Genomic DNA, 12,410 nt, shown 5'->3' with positions numbered 1-12,410 from the left:
ACACATGAACTTTATTGATCAGAAACAGCTGAACCATGACCTGCTGATAGGATCACTTACATGAAACACTGAGAGTCACTTCTGTCTCTGCTATGTTGCTTTTGTCAGTCACAGGATATCTGGCAGAACATGTGATGTTGTATCCATCATGTGTGTCTGACAGAGTGATGTTCTCCTGGATTTTAGTTGTAAAGGTTCCATCTGTGTTTTTCTCTGTTTTCCCAAAAGAGTCTTGTTGGAGATTCCAGGTGAGTTCAGGAGGTGAGTGTGGACAAGGAGTTGAAGCTGAGCAGGTTACAGTGATAGACTGATGCTCCTTCAGGTAACCAGCAGGGATATTAATGCTGGGAGTCAAAGGAGCATCTGAAATTTGACAGCAGACACAAATAATATCCTACATGTGTCATGTGAGATTTATGTATGTAAAAAAAACATGATTTTTGTGTTTAATAATCATGTTCATTGGAATACACAACAAACATGATTGTTGTGTATTCCAACATGCATTGGAAATATACATACACTGAATACAATTGTGAACGTAACACTTTTTTGCTCCCATTTTTAATGACTCAAAGACCAAAAACATTTTCAGTATAATGATTTCGCTCAAATATTGTTCACTAATTTGTCTAATTCATATAGTGAGCACTTCGTCTGGCACATTGGAGAGATTAGATCTTCGTGGATGAATCCCAGTTTTCACAGTTCAGGGCAGAAGGACGATAGTGTTTGTTTCATTGTGTGGGTGAACAGTTTTCTGAGGTCAGCGTTGTGCATTGAGTGACCAATGGTTGCGGCGGGTTTATGGTATGGGCAGGTGAATGTCAAGGACATTGAACACATGTGCATTTTATCAATGCAATTTTGAATGCACAGCGTTACGGTGTAGCCATCCTGAGGCCCATTGTTGTGCCATTCATCCACGATCATGGCCTCATGTCACAGCATGCTTGTGAACCGTACCAAGTTGAAAGCATCCGTGCACAGTTCCTGTAAGCTGAAAACACCCCAGTTTGTGCATGGCCAGCATACTCACCACACATGTCATCCATTGAACATATTTGGGATGCTCTGGATCAGCGCATACAACAGCATGTTCCAGTTCCTGAAAATATCCATCAGCTTTGCACAGCCACTGAATGTTGGTCCACTTTTTAAAGGAATGGACCAACACTCCACAAGTGACAACCTGACCAACTCTATGTGAAGGCAATGTGTTGGACACATCTGGTTGGACACATCAGTCTCTGGTGGTCACACCATGTACCAACTGGTTTTCAGACCCATCAATGGGTAAAAAAGCCCATTTTAAACTGGCCTTTTAATGTGGCCTGCCTTGATATGCTTGAGAGATGGGATAGATAAACGTTTTGAAAGAAGAAGTGCTCACTGTCAAAGATTTAGACAGATTAGTGAACAATATTTAATAGAAATGGTTATAGAGAAAATATTTTAGATCTTTGAGTTCAGGTCGTGAAAAATGGGAGCAAATACAAAAAGGTTTCGTTTATGTTTTTGTTCATATAAATATATACACAGCCTGGCCAAAAAAAAATCACCATCAAGAAAAAGGTCACAGACTAATATTTCATGGACCACCTTTAGCTTTGATTACGTCAAGCCTCATCTTTGACCTTGTTTTGATAAGCTTCTGCAATGCTTCTCGAAACACACAAGATTTGCATGCAGTCTAAAAGTTGCACGGCAGTGGCCTTTGAGGACTGGAGTATGACACTCATGTTTTAAAGGACTGGACCATCACTCCACAACCAACAAGCTGATCATCTGTATGTGAAGGAGATGTGTTGCACTGAGAGTGAAATGGTGGTCACCCCAGAATTAAGCAAACAGCAAGGACCATTTCAAACTGGTCTTTTAATGTGGCCTTCCAAAGACACAGCTGTAATCATTGTCTAACCAGAATGATATATATATATATATATATTATTAATACACGTGAAAGTATGTTTTTAAAATAACAACATGCATTACCAATGAGGTCAACACAGGTGCTTTTTGATCTCTCACTTCCAAGCTTATTTGTGGCCTCACAGTAATACTCTCCTCGCTCAGTAGCACTAAAGCTGAAAGTCTTCGCTGAAGAGACTTTAATGGCTCCATGTTTGCTGCTTTTGAACCAGGTGAAGCTGGTAATGGGAGGATTGGCTCTGCTGGAGCAGCTCAGCTCCACCCAGCTACCTTTTGACACCAAACCTGACGGACTGATGGATGCTGAGGTGTCTTTAGGAGCATCTGAGGAACATGAGATGACATACCCTGGTGAAAAATTTATGTAATAAGTATGTTAAGTTTTAACATACTTGAGGATACTTTTAGTTGGACTAATCATGAGTATATATCAAGTATACTTAGAATTAGTTAACGTGTGACTTTTTTGACATACTAATTTTGTGCATAGTGTATAGCAAATAAATTGTATTAAAAGTACAATTTATAGTGTACTTCCACTTTAATGGACAAATTAAAGTAGTACTTGGTATACTTTAAGTATACTTCTTTATGTAATGTGAACGTGCTTGGTTAGTATATTTTGAGTGTACTAATTTAGTGATTGAATTATACTTAAAATCTACTTAGAATGTATACTGCTCAAAAAAATAAAGGGAACACTTAAACAACACAATGTTACTCCAAGTAAATCAAACTTCTGTGAAATCAAACTGTCCACTTAGGAAGCAACATTGATTGACCTGAGGAGTACTACTTAATAATCTGATGTCTTTGTAGCCTTCCCTTATAATTAAGAAGTTCTCTCAGTAAGGAGTCGGCTCTAATCGTACACTTAAAAGAGTCGACTCCAAGAGCCGAAATGCTCACAACCGACCCATTACTAGTAGTTGAGCATCATGGCATTTGTAAGTAGTTTCTGACAAAGATGATCTCCCCATTCATACTGTAGGCCTGCCATCTATGATTATGTAAGATGCACACCCAGCTAGATGTTGGTTGTGTTGCTTAGGTTTAAATGTCACAGTCTGTTTTATTGTGAGTTGATCAAGTAAATGGAAAAAACATGAACCATGATGTGCTGATAGGATCACTTACATGAAACACTGAGAGTCTTTACTGTATCTGCTTGTTTGAATCCTCCTGTCACAGGATATGTGGCAGAACAGCTGATGTTATATCCATCATGCTTGTCTGATATAGTGATGCTCTCCTGCAGTTTAGCTGCAAAGGTTCCATCAGTTTTTTTCAGGATTTGTTTGAGAGAGTCTTTTTTGAGATTCCAGGTGAGTTCAGGAGGTGAGCGTGAACAGGTAGTAGAAGCTGAGCAGGTTATAGTGAGAGACTGATGCTCCTTCAGATCACTTCCAAAAACAACAATGCTGGGACTCCGAGGAAAATCTGTGGTTTCAAACCAGACATGTTATAACGTGAAAAACAACACACAATACAGTCTTGATTACTTGGACATTATGCCTACAACTATAACACCATTTTACTCATCAACAAGCTTTTAATTCCATGAAACATTGCCTTTATTGACCCTTCATTTATTGACCTTTGCCCACTCCGCCATGACGGAAGTCAAAACAACCAATGTGCTCCTTTAAAGCTAGTCTAAAAACAGACATCTGTAACCTTACACCACTTCTAGTTAGTTGACTTGACTTTAAAAATGGTCATAGGATGCTGWGTAATCGGCTGCACAAACAGGCAAGGATGCAAAGCAAACTTGTCATTTTATCTTATAACTTGTAGTGAGGAAAGATACGGTGGTGCTGGACATCAGCTGTCAATCTTRATGACTGTCAGSCTTCAGTGTAACCGCGGATTTGCAGTGAACACATTTTACAAGGTAAGAAGACTAACGTTCATATTCTTTATAAGTAAGTATGATTATAAAGATATCAAATATTGCACTATGGAGAAAGTACGCTTGGCTTAGGACCAAATCTATGTGGTTGAGGAGAAGCCTCTTTCTGTGCTATTGACTTCAATAYTAATTGTGTCATTATGCTTAGGGCYTTTTTTTAGGTTTTGTAAACCCAAACTACTTTGTTGCTGGTAGAGCTGATAATATTGCAGTAAATACGTCATTCTTTACCTCAGTTTAGATTCAGTTCATGCATCATATTTGTCTGCTTACAGCATTTGTCAACAGTCTTTTGGTGCATATYTATATCTGATTTATGATTTGTTTATATCTACTATTTTATTTTGCTGACCTTTTCTAAKGAGACTGCACATGCAACATTGGTTTCTGATTAATTCTGGTTACATTTGTAAATTCATCATTTTACAACATAACTAYAGCKCAAATACACTCGCCGGCCACTTTATTAGGTACACTTGTTCAACTGCTCATTAACACAAAACTCCAATCAGCCAATCACATGGCAGCAACTCAATGCATTTAGACATGTACACATTGCCAAGGCGATCTGCTGCAGTTCAAAGCGAGTATCAGAATGGGGAAGAAAAGTGATTTAAGTGACTTCTAACGTGGCATGGTTGTTGGTGCCAGACGGGCTGGACTGAGTGTTTCAGAAACTGCTGATCTACCAGGATTTTTATGCACAACCATCTCTATGGTTTACAGAGGAAAAAAAAGAAAATATCCAGTGAGCGGCAGTTCTGTGGGGGCAAATGCCTTGTTGATGCCAGAGGAGAATGGCCAGACTGGTTTGAACTGGCAGAACRGCAACAGTAGCTCAAATAACCCCCTTGTTACAACTGAAGTATGCAGGAGAGCTTCTCTGAACGCACATCGAACTTTGAGGCGGTTGGGCTACAGCAGCAGAAAATCACACCGTGTCCCAYTCCCGACAGGTAAGAACAGGAAATTGAGGCTACAATTCGCACAGGGTCACCAAAATTGGACAACAAAAGATTGGAAAAAATTCACCTGGTCTGATGAGTCTCAATTTCTGCTGCAACATTCAGATGGTAGGGTCAGAATTTGTCATTAGCAACATGACAGCATGGATCTATCTTTCCTTGTATCAACGGTTCAGGCTGCTGCTGGTGGTGTAATGGTGTGGAGGAGATTTTCCTGGCCTTTCTCTCTTGCTGTCAATGAAGGTGGGCGCTTTTATCCTCTGCTTCCTCCCTGCCCATCTTGCTCTGCTTTTGTCTTGTCTTTTTCTATATTTTGTAGCCTTTCTTTGCACATCCTCCAAATCTACAAATTATGGATCTTGTCAACTGATCTCTCAATGCAATTGATCAAATTTTCGACGAGAAGTCTGGGCACAAGAGAGCCCTCTTGTCCTGTGGGGTCACACCCAGCGGAATTCACCCTGGATTTATTCATGATAACAGGATTTCTGCTGTTTGGAGCTTGTGAATTCCTGGATTATCAACAAATTTGCGACAGACTTGGCTGAACTAGCGAACACTCAGACTGTTGGTGTGGACAGAGTCGAGGACTCTAAAACTCACTAACGGGATGGAATTGATCTAGGAAAAGTTACTAGTTTTATCTCTGTGGAACGACCAAACTAATTTGGATGATGTATTGGAGAGACTTTGGGGAAGATTGAAATTCATAATCTTCCCGACTTAAGACATTCTGTTTCTGAATTGGTTTCCCCCATGTGGCCTTGGAAGGGCTGCATATTTCCAATCTCCTTGAAGATATGTAAACACAATGCTCTTCCCTCCTCACCCCTTCCTGTTTTCATGGAGCTGTGGAGCTGAGTGCTCCCAAGGACATTCCTCAATAACAACATCTCAATCAAACTTTTCCAGGAGTGTCAGCGACATCGTTCATGGCCCTTTGACGTCACTGCCTTCACTCGTGTCTGTTTTGCCCATTGTTTTGTATGAATGTTGCCATCTGTCCTAATGTGTCCTTTCCTCTTCTTACTTTGGTTTGTTATTTTGTTTGTATTTCCTTTTAACTCATGTAAAGCACTTTGAATTGCCTTGTTGCTGAAAATATGCTATGTAAATAAAATTACCTTACCTTACTTGGGGCCCATTAGTACCAATTGAGCATCATGTCAAGTTATGCCACAGCCTACCAGAGAATTATTGCTGACCATGTCCATCCCTTTATGACCAGAGTGTACACATTTTCTGATGGCTACTTCCAGCAAGATAACGTTCATAAAGCGCGAGTCATGTCACACTGGTTTCTTGAACATGACAATGAGTTCACTGAACTTGAATGGCTTCCACAGTCACCAGATCTCAAATTAATTGGGCAATCTATTGGGATCGCCTAAAGGCGATCCCAATAGATCGCCTTTAGGATGTAGTGGAATGGGAGATTCACATCATAGTTGTGCAAGCGACAAATCTGCAGCAACTGCGCAATGTTATACCGTCAACATGGACCACACTCTCTGAGGAATGCTTCCAGTATCTTGTTGAATCTATGCTACAAATGATTAAGGCAGTTCTGCAGGCAAAAGGCTTCCCAAGCCAGTACTAGCAAGGCGTACCTAATAAAGTGGCTGGTGAGTGTCATTAGCGCAGGGGTGGGCAACTCCAGGCCTCGAGGGCTGGTCTCCTGCAACTTTTAGATGCGTCTCTACTTCAACACACCTTAGTCAAATAATGAGGTAATTAGCAGGACTCTGGAGAACTTGACTGCTCTTAGGAGGTGATTCAGCTGTTGGATTCAAGCGTGTAGGAGCAGGGAGACATCTAAGAGTTACAGGACACCGGCCCTCGAGGACCAGGATTGCCCACCTCTGCACTAGTGGAACAAGTCAGTGTCGGGCCGGGGGGGGTGGGGCCAATGACCGGGGTCAATGACCAGGCCCCTCACGTGTATTACCTGCGCTGCTGGAAACTGTTGGGGGTGGGGGGTTGCGTTTCTTGTTTCATTTTTACCCAGGTAGCACATTGGCTAAACCGTGAGTCAAACAGTCACTGGGACTGACTACTATATATTCCATTGAGGGACAGTAATTTTAACATTACATACACCTTTCTAAACAGGTGAAGATGCACTTTCTCCGTCTATAATCAGACATTAAAGCGACTTGAAACCATTCCTCCCTACCTGGTACCTCCAGACCCGGGCCCCCATGGGCACCCATCCGGGCCTGGGCCAGATGAGTGCTCCCCCATAGCCCCCCCATAGCTAAGCGCCTGGTGAGTGTATATTACATAGCAATAAGAAACAGCTCTCTTACCTATAACTGTTAACGTAAAAGTATCTTCACAAAATGTTGCTGTCGTGTCCCCGTTCTCAACTCTGAAGTAGTATTTGTCTGCATGATCTGCTGTTAAATCAGGAATCCGAGTGCTGCAATTTTTCCTTCTGAGATTTCCAGTCATTTCCATTTGATAGGTGTTAATTGACCCACTGCTGTTAAAAATCATGTAACTTGACCCCACATCATATACAGGCTCATTTTTCATCCAGATTCCATAAATGGGTTTGCTGCTGTCAAATCCTGGAAAAGTTTGGAATCTACATGGAATATCCACACAAGATCCAATCAGAGCTTCCATCTCATGGGGTGTATACATGTGGGCTTGAAGATGATCACAATGAGAAAAAGCACCTGTAAAACAGAAGAAAGATGAAAATAACATGGAGAAAAATCATCCTCTTACATCGACCATGAAACATGAAGCTGAACTCCGATTCATCTTCATGTTACATGTGGAGGCTTTGAACCATATCAGTGTCAAATATTTCAGACTAGAAGTGATTTATCTGACATCTCCATATGAAAGGGAGTGAACAAACAAACTCACCTGGAAGAAAGAAGGCAATCAGTAAAATGCTGACTATCAGGATGTTATTAGACAGGTGACAGAGCTTCTTCATCTCCCTGACTGAAACAACCTAATGATGAGATTAATATTTTTAAACAGTCTCTTGATAAAATAAGAGCTTACATGATAGAGAGATATATGGACACCCTTCTCTCAAATTTTAATCGGAGTTTGATGGATTAAAGGATACCTTGACGCAGCTGTCGCAGGTTCATTTCCTGGCCTTGGCGACCTTTGCTGCATGTCTTCCCCCTTCTCTCATTACCAACTTTCCTGTCAATTAACTATCAAATAAAGGCCAATAGAGCCAAAAAAACAGTATGATGCAGCACTTATTCTATTGTCCAACACCAAATAATGCACCGTAAGCTTTTCAGCATCCTCAAGAAGTATTGTCTGAAGGAATGTCTGACGTATCCTGTGGGTTTCTTATCTTTGAGGACATACTCACAAACACATATGTTTTCTTTGGTGGGCAGGGGCCATTCTGTTGAACGCTGTGTATCAAGAAGACAATCTGTTTAAAACCAGAGGTAGGTACAATATTCCTAATCTAATCCAACATGGTTTAGAATACAGTATATTTATTTATTCACTTGCAAGTTTCTAGTTGGGGAGAATTTCCTGTTACCAGATGTGGGGAATTTCCGGTCACCGGATATGGGGGGGGGGTAGGAGAGGGAGGGCTGATATCATTTAATCCATTAAACTCCAATTAAAATTTGACAGAAGGTTGTCCATATATCTCTCTCATGATTAAAAGGCAGAAATTAAAGATTTTGAAATATATTTTATAATTATTTAATATAATTAAAAATTAATCTGCAATACAATTAGTCAGAAAACATACATAAACATAAATCAAATCAACACAGACCTACCAAAAGGAGCTGCAACTAAATCAGAACCAGTTTAGATTGAAAAACTGAATGTATTTTAGTTGATTAACAGCAGATCAGACCACCACCTTCTGTGTTTCAAAGTAAATGTGATGGATGTCTTAGGTCCATTAGGTTGACTTCACAACACACAGTCAAGCTGGCTGTTTATCATATAAAGAGTAAAAGTTGGTGGTTAACATCAGGTCAGCAGTTTGTGCCACAAAGTTACAGACAGTTAAAAGGGACTGTGATTGCATTGTGGTATTTAAAATCAATTTACATAAAACACCTTCATAGCTAACCTTTTCTTTATTATAAATGTCAATATGCAATTTTATTAGATGGAGAATATACACATTTTAATATTTAAAAACTAAGACACAACTGACAACTGAAATACTTTGTATCAAAAATTGAAGCATACTTAACAAGAGAGATGGTCAAGCTGGTGGTTAACATCAGTCCAGACCCTATACATTAAATAGAAATACAATAAATAACCCCAAACAAACTACAGAGCAGTTGACATCAGTTAACAGTTGTAAAGTTAAAGATAGCTAAACTGTGCAATTTTAATTATGAAAACAGCAAAAATACAAACCATGGCAAAACATTAAACACTGTGTCATTAAATTTGTCTAAAAATATACCACTTGTAAAGAAAGCACAGAGCTGATCTTAATACATACCAGAGTTAAAGATGGCAAAAGGGGACTAGTCTACTGTTACTGGTTGCTATGGTAACTACTAACTGTCAGTAGAACATAACAGAATATGGCAATAAAGGAAAGAGTAGACCCCGCATTGGCTGCTCTGTTGCAGGAAATACGGCGGCCATCTTGGAGCGGTACTCCCTCCTACATTGCTCAATCAAAGCAGCAGAAGATGCCTCAGCACTGAGGGATATTGTTGTTCGGATCGATGGACTAATGATGTGAGGGCTCAACAGACAACATTTCACAAGTAAAATGGACATATTATTGTGTATATTTTGTGATTAGAATATTACTTTATTGTTTTTATATCCACCAGCGAGATACCAGCTAAATTAGCTACAGTGCTTGGTGTAATACGGTTCAGCCCCGCTATGAAGGCTAACTTAGATTCTGTAAATCTAAAAAATTATTCTCTAACATTGACTTAGATTATCTGACACTAGAACCTATATTATAAATAAAACAATGTAGCATATATTATAAAACTTATGTGTTATAACATTCACCAGCAAAGTTTACACAGGTGGTAAAGACTATTATTTATATGTAATTCTTTCACTCTGTCAAAAGTAAGATACATCCCAAATCTTCTGTTTTTGTTTTGAAGGTTTCCTAAAGACACGATGTAAGGAAGAAGAGGAAAATATCTTTAAAAAGAGACGGATTCACTGCACAGCACGAATGAATTTTGCATCGGATTTTGGACTCGATCTCAGCTGCTGAATCTCTCTGAAGCTAGAACTCGTCGGCTGAAAAACATATACATATATACATACATATAAACATGTATCCAATATATATTATACAGTATTAATAATTATTTGTATTTGTATAGTTATATAAATATGTATTGATATTACTAAATAATTTATTAAGTAAATTATGAACGGCTGTGTGATTTATAATATGCTCATCATACATCAATATTAGAATATTCCATTCCTATTCTACTGTTACAGCCACTAAGCATATTTAAATATGCTGAACTATGTATTAAAAACATACTTAAAAATACAATTGTTTATAAATGTAGCTTTGATAAGATGTTTGAATATGGTTTCCAGTAACAAAAAAAGCGTATTATGATCGATTAAATGCGCTGATACGTCATTGCGCCTGCTAAACACATAACCCTGAGTGGAGTGGTGGACCGCTCCAAGATGGCCGCCCTAAATCTCGTCAGCGACAATAGGCGAGAGCGGTCCATGAGGCGTCTATCCTTACATTATGTCTATGAGTATATGCCACGAAATGTGTTAACGTATTTCCGTTTGAATTTATGCCACATAGATTGGTTCCGGGTCCTGCTTGTTCCTATTGTTTTTAGCCAAAGCTGCAAGATCTGTACCATGAAAAAGACGCAAAACGAGCTACTGGTACAACAATCGAGTTTTTTGGTGTGCAGTTGTGTCCAGTAATTAGCCGGTACCATCCAGTGCTTAGTTTTTTTCATTTCCCTGCTGAGATCAAGGCGACAGTGGACCAGTGACTTGAAGTCATGTTATCATGGAAAAATAATATATAATAATAAAATCATGTATATTGCTATTTTCACCCTGTGGTTTGTACTATAAAGTATCTATTTTTTACTTAGCTTAACCAATTCTGATTAGTTTTTTCTTAAAAATCGCTGTATTGTCGCATTTTCCCATTCAAATGCCCAGAAGCGAAGCCTGTGAGGCAGCAGCGAGCTGAGCCTCACCTGGGATTGATAACCTCTCGCTAACTGCACTGGCTGCCGTTCTATGGGAGCATGTCTGTACGCCAGCAATAAAATGACTAAGAAACATTTAATATATGGACTGATTTTCCATAATTTCGCTTATGTATATAATGTACAGTATTTTTTGTCACTAACTGTGTGTGTATCGTGTCTTGTGTGCGGAGGAGCGATCAGAAACAGCAGAGAACAGACTAGAGGTGAGGCAGGCAGTTCTCTTGCCTCATCGCTGGGGGCGCTCATGATCCCAGATATTGTGACTCTACAACTGCAGAGTAAGAGACAGTGAGCTAGCCATGGAGCTCGCCACACAGTAAATAAAGTACAGCGATATATTTGTTTTCTTTTCTTCTCTCTTCCGACTCAACATGAAAGACTACATTTCTACACTTAAACAGTTTTCTAAAGTGGATTTTCAATTGAAGCAGGAGATAATAACTAAAGGAAGACCAACACCGGAGCTGAAAGTTTTGCTTCAAGACAGTTTGATGATTCTCAAACGGAGTAGAAAAGACATGCCGAGGATAGACTTGGCTTTGGATGAACGGATATTTTTGTGCAGAATTAGCGGTACATGAATTTCATTGATAAGTAAAGGTAAGACAGCAATAAGATGTTTTGTTTAATTTTTTAATTAAATGTGCGTTTTGTGGGCTACAGTTTATGTTTAAATAATTCAGTAAAGTAGAAGCGGTAGCTAATCTACCGAAGCAATTATTTATTAATAAAACATTAAGCCTAAAACGTACTACAACAGACTGAATGTTCTGTTCTGTGTGCAAAATTCTTGAATGTTCCATCAGTCCACGATCTGCCGGATCATCACAACGTGGGCTAACTTTTTATTTACAGTACTTGGTTAAACTATGATCTTAAAACCGGAGCAGCAGATATGCAAAACTCTACCTGCAGACTTTGTTGGCTACCCTGACACTGCAGATATCCTGGACGGGGCTGAGCCGGTCTTCCTCTCCTCCACAGTAACGAGTTTTCAACACTAGTAAAGGCAAACAAGTCTGATGTCTGATTAGCTGCTAGGAAGTATATTATATATTCACTGTTCATGTTGCTATCCGTGCTGCACAGTGGCGCAGTTGGTAGAGCTGTTGCCTTGCTCCGGGTACTCCGGTTTCCACCCACAGTCCAAAAACATGACTGTCAGGTTAATTGGCAATATATATTATCTGTCGTCTGTTTCCAGTCGAGGAGTTCTAGCTTCAGGGGGCGTTTACACGACAACGATCGAACAAAAACGGCACTTTTGTTCCGTTTTTGTTGGATCGTTTACACGATAACGTTCTGATTACGATCTGTGTTTACACAGTAACGGTGCACATCGAAAACGTGTAATGCTCTCGCTGCGCCTAGTTGGTGCTAGGTTCT

General features: G+C 39.6%; 1 protein-coding gene across 1 annotated transcript in view; it reads right to left on the bottom strand.

The window, feature by feature from the left end:
• Nucleotides 1-9,344, bottom strand: part of LOC103482483 (myelin-associated glycoprotein-like) — a 12,692-nt gene extending 3,348 nt beyond the window's left edge. Inside the window, exons 1-6 of the mRNA XM_017301947.1 lie at nt 9,281-9,344; nt 9,016-9,061; nt 7,690-7,780; nt 7,119-7,493; nt 3,070-3,372; nt 2,112-2,256 (exon numbers count right to left, since the gene is read on the bottom strand). Coding sequence (XP_017157436.1) covers nt 2,112-2,256; nt 3,070-3,372; nt 7,119-7,493; nt 7,690-7,762 — 896 coding nt within the window. The 5' untranslated portion in view covers nt 7,763-7,780; nt 9,016-9,061; nt 9,281-9,344. The remainder of the gene's footprint in view (nt 1-2,111; nt 2,257-3,069; nt 3,373-7,118; nt 7,494-7,689; nt 7,781-9,015; nt 9,062-9,280) is intronic.
• Between the last annotated feature and the right edge of the window lie 3,066 nt (nt 9,345-12,410).

The sequence above is a fragment of the Poecilia reticulata genome, linkage group LG20 (assembly GCF_000633615.1).
Source record: "Poecilia reticulata strain Guanapo linkage group LG20, Guppy_female_1.0+MT, whole genome shotgun sequence".
Classification (NCBI taxonomy): Eukaryota; Metazoa; Chordata; class Actinopteri; order Cyprinodontiformes; family Poeciliidae; genus Poecilia; species Poecilia reticulata.
Note: the sequence above shows the minus strand (reverse complement) of the source record. Positions and strands in the feature narration are given on the sequence as shown.